At 38.2% G+C, this 10,551-nt stretch overlaps 1 protein-coding gene across 2 annotated transcripts in view; it reads right to left on the bottom strand.

The window, feature by feature from the left end:
• Window positions 1–875: 875 nt before the first annotated feature.
• Window positions 876–10,551, bottom strand: part of LOC127627829 (endoplasmic reticulum metallopeptidase 1-like) — a 20,349-nt gene continuing 10,673 nt past the window's right edge. The window contains exons 8-15 of one of the 2 annotated variants that reach the window (XM_052104405.1): window positions 8,942–9,162; window positions 7,391–7,565; window positions 5,505–5,695; window positions 3,486–3,638; window positions 3,210–3,412; window positions 3,025–3,140; window positions 2,754–2,917; window positions 876–2,327 (exon numbers count right to left, since the gene is read on the bottom strand). In XM_052104405.1, coding sequence (XP_051960365.1) covers window positions 2,157–2,327; window positions 2,754–2,917; window positions 3,025–3,140; window positions 3,210–3,412; window positions 3,486–3,638; window positions 5,505–5,695; window positions 7,391–7,565; window positions 8,942–9,162 — 1,394 coding nt within the window. In that variant the 3' untranslated portion in view covers window positions 876–2,156. The remainder of the gene's footprint in view (window positions 2,328–2,753; window positions 2,918–3,024; window positions 3,141–3,209; window positions 3,413–3,485; window positions 3,639–5,504; window positions 5,696–7,390; window positions 7,566–8,941; window positions 9,163–10,551) is intronic. The other variant, XM_052104406.1, reaches the window with a different exon arrangement.

Below are 10,551 nucleotides of genomic sequence, written 5' to 3'. Positions count from 1 at the left end.
TGGGGTAAAAAAAAAAACAGACTCACCAATGGGGTAAAAAAAACAGACTCACCAATGGGGTAAAAAAAAAAAAAAAAACAGACTCACCAATGGGGTAAAATAAAAAAAGACTCACCAATGGGGTAAAAAAACAGACTCACCAATGGGGTAAAATAAAAAATAAAAACCAGACTCACCAATGGGGTTAAAAAAAAAAAAAAAACAGATTCACCAATGGGGTAAAAAAAAAACCAGACTCACCAATGGGGTAAAAAACCAGACTCACCAATGGGGTTAAAAAAAAAAAACCAGACTCACCAATGGGGTAAAAAAAACAGACTCACCAATGGGGTAATAAAAAAACCAGACTCACCAATGAGGTAATAAAAACCAGACTCACCAATGGGGTAATAAAAAACCAGACTCACCAATGGGGTAATAAAAAAACCAGACTCACCAATGGGGTAATAAAAAAACCAGACTCACCAATGGGCTACAAAAAAAAACAGACTCACCAATGGGGTAAAAAAAAAAACCAGACTCACCAATGGGCTAAAAAAAAAACCAGACTCACCAATGGGCTAAAAAAAAAACCAGACTCACCAATGGGCTAAAAAAAAAAACAGACTCACCAATGGGGTAAAAAAAAACCAGACTCACCAATGGGGTTAAAAAAAAAAACTCACCAATGGGGTAAAATAAAAAATAAAAACCAGACTCACCAATGGGGTAAAAAAACAGATTTACCAATTACAAAAATTAACCAAAATTACCAACAGGGTAAAGAAAATGACCAATGGGGTAAAACATTTTTATACAATTTTTCAATTTAATTAATTAATTGCGTTAATTATTTTAACGCGTTACTTTTTGTAAAATTAATCTCACCGAATTAACGTGTTAAAAAAATGTACGCAATTACTCGCTCCAGTATATACTTTTTACTGGAAGATAAAAATACTCAATAAAAATGTTTATTTTTTTTATTCAATTTTGTTTTAACATTTAATTCTATATAACAGAGCTGTGAAGACTTAAATCATTATTTTCTCAGTATTCTTGCATATTTGTGTTAAAGGTCATGACCTCATGGTTCCAGATTCGTTGTGATGCCATCTCATGCTGCAATTAACTAGTTCCTAATCACGCAGGCTGAACTTTCAGTTTATTATAAAGCAATATCCGACTATCTATAACATCTAAAGGTCCGTGAGCATTCAGCCAAACACATGCCGACTGTCACACTAACAACACTAAAGCAGGTCAGTACAGTTAAACAGTATTAAATCAAATTAATCATCAAATAATTGCATAGTTGTGACTTTTCCTTTATCATGATAGAATATAATCTTATACAGAAGGTTTGCTCTGATTTCTTGTCATTAATGGTCATCGTCTGGTCCAAACTAGTTCAGATGATTGATTAGCTGGTTGGCCAGTGGGAGGGGCTTCTAGACCACCAACCAGCATACAACTATCAGTCCAAGCTGGTTTGACCTGACCCAGCACAGTTACTACGGTCTCCATTAACTATAACAAAACGCAAATTCTCACACCGTCAATCATCCGCATAAAACAACTAACAAAAGAAAAGTTCAACGTTATCACCAGACAAACAAATCCTGTTCAGATCACATGAAAACTATAAAAAGAGCGTCATTCAACTGCTCAAACATCACTGAAATATATAAACAGATTTAGACATCAGTTGGTTAGTCTAAAAATGACCAATCAGGGAGTGACTCCAGTCAGGTCTCCTTAGCAACCAAATTGGCCCGGTTGCTAGGGAGGGTAGAGTCACATGGGGTAACCTCCTCGTGGTTGCTATAATGTGGTTCTCGCTCTCGGTGGGGCGTGTGGTGAGATGTGTGTGGATGAATACGAGACTACGTCTCCATGGTAATGCGCTCAACAAGTCACGTGATAAGATGCGTGGATTGACGGTCTCAGACGTGGAGGCAACTGAGATTCGTCCTCAGCCACCCCGATTGAGTCACTACGCCACCACATTGGGAATTTGGTGTTCCAAATTGGGGAGAAAATCTAAAAAAATTAATAAAAATGATCGACCATGATTCTGTCGTGTCTTCATTCTCCTGCACCAGGAAACACAGTGATGGATGAGTCTCGTCTCTGTGAGTGACATAAGAAGAGTGTGTGTGTGTGTGTGTGGCCCCTCAGTATCTGTACATGTGGTACGTGCTGACCCATGAGGACGGGAACGCCCAGTCTGGGAATCTCTGCAGTAAAGATTTGAGTGTTTCTGAGTGTCGGTCCAAACCAGAGAAATAATGAGCAGAGATGGCGAGAGAGATCATTCCCTCATCAGTCGACACGTCTGAAGACTTCTGCAACACACACACACACACACACACACACACACACACACACACACAGACACACAGACACACAGACAGACAGACAGACACACAGAGACAGACAGGCAGGCAGACAGACACACAGACAGACAGACAGACAGACACACAGACAGACAGACAGACAGACAGACAGACAGACACACACACACACAAAAAAAGTTTTAATTTATTTTTTACACTAGCAAATTTCACTCCTCATATTCACAATTAAAGTTAGACCAAGTTATTTTGAGGTAAAGTTCTGCTGGTCAATTTCTGACCATGATTTATTAATTTAATACAAATATATAATTACATTTTATCTACATTTGATATATTATATTTCGATTAAATAAAATAAATATCCATTTAAAAATAAAATATATTTAATATTCATTTCATTTAGCTTAAACTCACCTGTATCTCAAACCAGAAGTTCCACGCAGGTGCATCGAGACCATGAGAGTAAAATATGAAATATTCTCCACTCAGGTCGAACTGAGGCGTGCCGTCACCAAACGACCAGCTGGTAAGAGACGTGCCAGCGTGTGGCAGTAAATACAGAGACATGTGACTCGGCCCTGAGCGACAGAAGAATGTGCCACATCACACACACGGATTACACATGTGATACAAGATCGTTCCAAACACTAAGACAAAACAACGCGTTGCCATGACAACATCTTACCTTTGGCCTCAAAGGTCATTTTAACGTTACCCCATTCCGTTTCCTGTCTGGATATCAGTCTAAACTCCAGCGGAGATCTGGGAGAGACTTCAGGAGCTGGAAGATACCAGTATTTCCTACAACAAAAAGTGTGTTTGAATAACGTGCTTGAAATCCATGTAAACATCATTCTGCAAAACACTCACTTGACAAGGAGTTTGACCGGGAGGAACCACGGAAACCCGCAGTAGGGCAGATTCTCCTGACAGTTCGTGCGGATGCTGTCGTTTATATCTGGTATATGTGGTGTTATGTGCTGCATTCCCGTGTAATCCAGACTGTTAATCCACAGACCGGAGTCGGAGCGCTCCACAGACCCGTCCAGCTCGTGGAAGGTGCGTGTGATGTGCTGAGAACAGAGAATCAGAGAGTCACCGCCAGGTTCGACTGAAATCCCAGAGCCGGATCGGTGATCGTGTTACCTGCATGAAGATGCGTTTGGGACGAGGACTGGACGAATCCGCAGAATATGGAAAGAACAGACCACATGAGACCAGAATGAACATCAGCACAAACACTGATCCAAGACCAAACAAGATCCGCTTCGTACTGCGAGCCAGATAGATCAAATGCATCTGTGGAGAGAAATATTATCAGCTCTATTCTAATTGGACGTCTGGGTGTGTTTGGACAGGAAATTATCCAAAACTACAATAAAAAAAGATTTCCCTGGGGACTTAGAAATAGGGATGCAGTGATGTATCGGCTACTGATATTTATCTGCCAATTCTTCACCAAATTAAATCCAATCAACATTTCGGTTATAAATGAAAAACCGATGGTTTGTTTATATTTAATTAGTAACACACTGTGTACATACTCTGTGAATTTAAATGCACAATCCAGATATAATAATAGTCACAATATGTAGAAGGTTTGACACTAAGAACAAGTAATATTTCATTTTTATTCTTTCTTGTTCTCGCATTTATGAGGAAAAAAACACCATAAACGGATGATAAGTTGTGAAATTGGCACTTACTTTTAGGAGAGGAACCATCCAAAACACTTTGAAACCATCGGTATGATATCCATTAATGCTGCATGACTGATCGAATTAAGATTGAAATCACTATATGGCTTTGTGCGATTATTAAACCTTAAAAGACTGTTTCTTCAGTCAGCGCTGTGTGAGCAAGCGGCGCCCTCTAGTGCTCTGAACTGCATTATCTATTATCTATTATACCACTATAATACAGAATTGAGGTTGATATTTCTGTAGAAATTGCCCAACATACATGTATATATAGAATAAATGTATGTTCTATCATATACGATTCATACATGTGAAGTTTGTCATTTTAAACTGCAAAAGCAGAAGTGCAAAAATGACTTAAAAGAACAAATTATTCCTTTTTCATATGTTATCATATTTATAAATTTTTGTTTCTTTTTTGTCTTTTAATCTTTGATATAACTCTTTAAAATGTTGTCCTGTCATGTGTTCAACAGATCCAATCCATGTTCAATGGAAATAATTTATTGTTGGAACAGTGAAAAAGCTTGTGTATCTCTTTGTACATTTTTAAAGCATCATTCCAAAGTAAAACAGTGATCTGATGACAAAATAAGACAAGTTGCACGATATCGGTATCAGCCTATGGGTTTTGTTAAAATCGGATCAGCCAAAAATATTCATATCGGTGCACCCCTACTGTGGTGATGGGGGCGCGGCCGAGTGACATCTGTGGAGAACAAGGCCGAGAGAGTGAGTACGGTAAGGGTTGACACCTGTGGGAAATCAGGATTTAAAGGGCAATCAAGACCATCGGAAAGGGGAGAGAGAGAGAGAGTGACACACACCCTGACTGTGTGTGTGTGTGTGTGTGTGTGTGTGTGTGTGTGTGTGTGTGTCTGTCTGTTGAAAATCAAGAGATTTGTGATACACTGGAACATGTAAAAGTAAAGATATACATCGACTGTTCACCTGGCCCCGCCGCCTCCTTCCTGCAAACAAATTCCCGGGTTTTTGCGCCACTGTGACACGTTACAGTGTATCAAAAGCTCTTGCTTACAGCAGACAAACACACACACACAGGAGTGTGTGTCTCTCTCTCTCTCTCTCTCTCTCTCTGTCTGGATTGCCCTTTAAATCCCTCTCCGCTCTCAATGCAAACACAAACCGCTGTTAGAGGTGATTTCCCACAGGTGTCAACCCTTACTGTACTCACTCTCTTGGCTTCGCTCTCCAGACGTCGCTGGCCACGCCCCCATCACCACACCTACTTATTAAAATTCTCAAATAAACATGTATAACATCAGTAAGGACACCTACATTTGCTCCAAGACATTAAATTAATCAGTAATTAAAGATGCGGGGCGAAGCTTAGCGAAGGATCAATTGGACCCATGAGCTAACACAATATTCATTTATACATTTTTGTTGTTTTACGGTTTCAGAATATGGCGAAAAATCACATTATTAAGTCTGCAACACTCACAAAATATGAAGAGAGAATAACGGTTGCCAGGGTAACAAGAGATGCCAGGATGATGTCAGGCGGGATTTCCGTTCCGCTGCGACCCAGAATGGGTGTGAAGATCTCGAAGACGACCCAGATGAGAAACATGATGTGAACGTACGGCAGCGCGAGACCCGTCAGATACAGAACTGAATACTGCAGTGACGCTCCTGTACAACAATAACAACACAAACACTCACATAAAAAACTCAAACACAAACGCCATTAAAACGTTAAGCTAATCAGTCACTTTATAGTTCTTTGAGTCACTAGAGTTGAAATTAATCTAAAACCTATTTGACAAATCTGTGCCCTGATTTCTGCTTTAAGAATGAATCATTCAAGTCAACATAAAGCCCATTCACAACCAATATTGATTATATAAGTACTTAACTGGATTGTATAAAGTGTCATGAGGGGAACCTACACAATATTAGGCAGGTGGTGTTAATGTTGTGGCTGATCGGTGTATATATATATATATATATATATATATATATATATATATATATATATATATATATATATATATATATATATATATATATATATATATACACACACACACATATACACACACACACACACAACACATAAGACCTCCTGAGTCTTCTCTTTACTGTTGTACATGAAACTGGTGTTGAGCGGGTAGAATTCAATGAAGCCGTCAGCGGAGGACATGTGAGGCGTCTATTTCTCAAACTAGAGACTCTGATGTACTTATCCTCTGGTTTAGTTGTACATCTGGTCTTCCACATCTCTTTCTGTCCTTGTTAGAGACAGTTGTGCTTTGTGCTTTGAAGACTGTACTTACACCTTTGGATGAAATCTGCAGTTTTGTTGACTATTTCAAGCATTGCATCACCTTCATTCCTCAAAACAATGATTGACTGACGAGTTTCTAGATAAAGTTGTTTCTTTTTTGCCATTTTTGACCTTAAGACATGTCAGTCTATTACATACTGTGGCAACTCAAACACAAACACAGACAACGTTAAACTTCATTTAATGAACCAAATATCTTTCATCTGTGTTTGATATAATGGCAAGAGATTTTCTAGCACCAAATGATCAGTTTAGCACGATTACTCAAGGATTATGTGTTGGAGTGAAGGCTGCTGGAAATGGGGCCTGTCTCGATTTTTTCGGGGTCTGAGTATCTCAGCGAGTATTGACGCTGACTATCACACCTGGAGTCGTGAGTTTGAATCCAGGGCGTGCTGAGTGACTCCAGTCAGGTCTCCTTAGCAACCAAATTGGCCTGGTTGCTAGGGAGGGTAGAGTCACATGGGGTAACCTCCTCGTGGTTGCTATAATGTGGTTCTCGCTCTCGGTGGGGCGGGTGGTGAGTTGTGCGCGGCTGCCGCGGAGAATAGTGTGAAGCCTCCACACATGCTACATCTCCATGGTAACACACTCATCAAGCCGCGCGGATTGACGGTCTGAGACGAGGAGTCACTGCACCACCACGAGGACTTAGAGCGAATTGGGAATGACCCCCCAAAATGACTTTATTGAAATATTGATGGATCTGTTTTTTACATCAGTAATGTCCTGACTATACTTTGTGACTACACAGATGCCACTTTGTTGAATTAAAAGTACCAATTTCCATCTGAAACAGCAAAATCTGTCTATTATTCCAAACATTTGGCCGCACGCACGCGCCTTTTCCACCACCTTAGTCATCGGTATCGGCCAAATCCACTATCGGTCGAGATCTAGCAGAAATATTTGACTTCCCTCATATTGTAGCATCTTTCAAAGCTGTTCTGTAAAAACATCCTCAGTGAAATAAGATCTAAATGTTAAACTGCATGGAACAGACACAAGAGTTGATTGACAGGTTGTGGTTCAGTTCTCACCTCTCTGTGTGAAGTGTGTTTTGAGCAGAAGTTTGCTGCTCAGAGGAAACACCACCATCATCATGGGCACATACGCTGAACACAGACCGTGATGAGTAAGAAACAACAGCGCAAAACACCACAACAGCAAACTGACGTCAAAAAACAGCTCGCCCAACTCCACACGACGGACATTCTGAGAGAGAGACAAAACACAAATGTGACATCATCATCATCATCATCATCATCACGAACGGAACTCTGGTGACACTGTATCAGATGATCATTCCATACAGTATAAACATCATATTTACACCATCTCAACCATCACTGTAGTGTGCTAAATAACATAGTAACCGCTTTGATAAATGTTGTCATGGTGCTGTTGAATGTACAGGGTCACACAAGCTACAATGTCAGTAATATTAATGTTACTGGTATTTGTTTATGTTGTCTTTCAGCGTTGCGATTCATAAAGACGGCAAACGTCTGAGAAATGAACCAAGAATGAAACCTGAATTATAATTATAGTAGAGACAACGTTACAATCCACCAGGAGACTATTGAGGATATCTTACATAAAACACATCCATATGAAGCGTCACGCTGGAGTCACACACAGAGACTCTGAATCAGCCAATGAGAGCGCAGCAACAGTGTACTGGGAATGAACTACAGCAGATATTTGTGTTCAGCTGCATCAGCACAAAGTACAGCATTCTGAACTGTGTGTGTGTGTGTGTGTGTGTGTGTGTGTCCGTCTTTAATTGTGTGTAAATATGTGTGTGTGTAAATATGTGTGTGTCAGTGTGTAAATGTGTGTCTGTGTGCATGCGTCCGTAAATGTGTGTGTGTGAGTGCGTGCGTGCGTGCATGTCTGTGTGTTTGTACATATGAGTGTGTGTGTCTGTATGTGTGCATACGTGCGTGTGTGTCTCTGTGTATATGAGTGTGTGTGTGTGTATATATACATATGAGAGTGTGTGTGTGTGAGTGTGTGTGTGCATGTCTGTGTCTGTGTGTGTGCCTGTGTTTGTACATATGAGAGTGTGTTTGTGTGTGTGAGAGAGAGATCTAAAATATCACAATTATAAGAATGATGTTTACACTGAGAACTGAATATGCGGTTGAGATGTTATCACTGTTTAAACACACACACACACACACACACACACACACACACACACACACACACACGGTTTACTTTCATTCATACATCAGATAACAAACCTGTCTGTCTTTGTTCAGACTGCTGATGTGATGAATCACTTGAGGTCATTACAGTGATTTAACTCTTCTGCTAAATATTAGAAATCATTCATGTGACTACAGACTGTTAATGCTTGCAAAGCACAGATATGACCATATCAATCCCTGATAATACAAATAAAACAATCACAACTAGTAAAAATGCTCATTTCTGTAAAGGCATTAAAACATGTTAGATTTGGTGTTTCTGATGTCTGGAAATGGATTTCGACAAATTAAAGAGTGATTAGAGATATCTGAAAATGAAATCAGGTGAACAGTTGTGTAAAGATGTAATGTTGTGTGTTTTGTCCCGTGACTCACCCCGTAGTACAGGTTCTTGGCCAGCGTGTGAATCAGAATCATCTTGCCGACGGCAGCAGATCCGTACAGACACACGGAGGCGTAGAAGTGACCGTACCAGAACATGGAGCGACCCATCAACGTCACCAACAGTGACACGATCAGAACCGTCAACAGAGTGACGAACCAACTCGAAACCGCCAAACCCGTCGCATACAGCAGCTCACGGACGTACCGCCCACCTGCAGCGAGACAGACACATTTAACTACTCTCACAAGAGTTCTCCTCATCTGTTTGTTTGTTTGTTTGTTTGTTTGTTACACCATGTCAGCTTCTATGGATATTTTCATGGCTGCTGTTGCATTTGGTTTGATCACTGGACGGGTTTGTAATGCACACTTTTTTATTTTTTTTTTAATTCTATTTCTGTAAAGCTACTTTGAAACAATATGTTTTGTAAAAAGCACAATATGAAAAAATGAATAAAATGTAATTGAATTGAATTGAATGCGGAACTATTCTCTAGATTACAACAACATGTCCCCAAAGTACATGAACATGTTCATATTATATTACTAAGGATCATTTGTTTCCTATATTCTGAGAAAAAAAATTAAAAAAAAAAAAAATGTAAAAAGAATTATAAAAATGTACAAATAATTGTTTTTTTTACATTTTAAAATGAATCTTGAGAATTTATAATAAAATAATTGAATGATTTTTTAAATTATTGTATCATTCAAAATCAGGGCTTATTTTAAAATGTTTACAGTGCAAATATAATCGCTTTTACTGATTAATCGTGCCGATAGTTGCTCTTTGGAAATATCGGTTATCGGCAAAATGTGGTATTTCAGATGTCTGGAAATTTCGGATATCATTTGCACTTGTAACTGTAATTATTGATGTCGGAAGTGACACATTTTACTACTCACAAGTGCATTTCATAAGAATGAATTCTAGATATTGTGTTTTGAACAGGAGTGAATGATAGAAATGGGAAATTCTACTTGTGAAAATGCATTTATGTTACAGATATCAGCTCTATAATCATTTAATAACAAATATTTCCATTTGCAAATGCAAATATAGGTAATGAAAAACATCAATGTCCATTTTTGCAACTGTGGTATAAAAATCTAGAATAATATTTTAATTATTGTATCATTTCTTTGTGAAAATTAGAGGTTTTACCGATTAATCGGGGCCGATAGTTGCTTTTGTCTGCAAAAATCGATATTTTCTGATAGTTATCTTTTTTATTCCTCATCAATCAACATATATATATATATATATATATATATATATATATATATATATACACACACACACACATCTTAAAAATATTTATTTTGTGTTTTGTGAAAAAAAAAAAATTGTTGACATTTTTGTAAAATCTGTGAAATATTAAAACAATTGAGTTACAATAATAAAGTATTAGAATTAGAAAAATAGTTAAATATAGATTTAATACCTTTCATTGTAACATTTGATGCCTTTTATTTCTATAGAATTATATGTGAAATAATAAACCAATGCCAAAGTTAAAGCAATTTAATTTTATGGATATTTGCTCTTTTCTTTTTTTTATGTTTATTTTATATTTTACGGAAAAAAAATATTTTTGTGG

Source organism: Xyrauchen texanus, chromosome 34, assembly GCF_025860055.1.
Source record: "Xyrauchen texanus isolate HMW12.3.18 chromosome 34, RBS_HiC_50CHRs, whole genome shotgun sequence".
Taxonomy (NCBI): Eukaryota; Metazoa; Chordata; class Actinopteri; order Cypriniformes; family Catostomidae; genus Xyrauchen; species Xyrauchen texanus.
The sequence above is the reverse complement of the archived record's forward strand: the minus strand, read 5'-3'. Positions and strand labels throughout refer to the sequence as shown.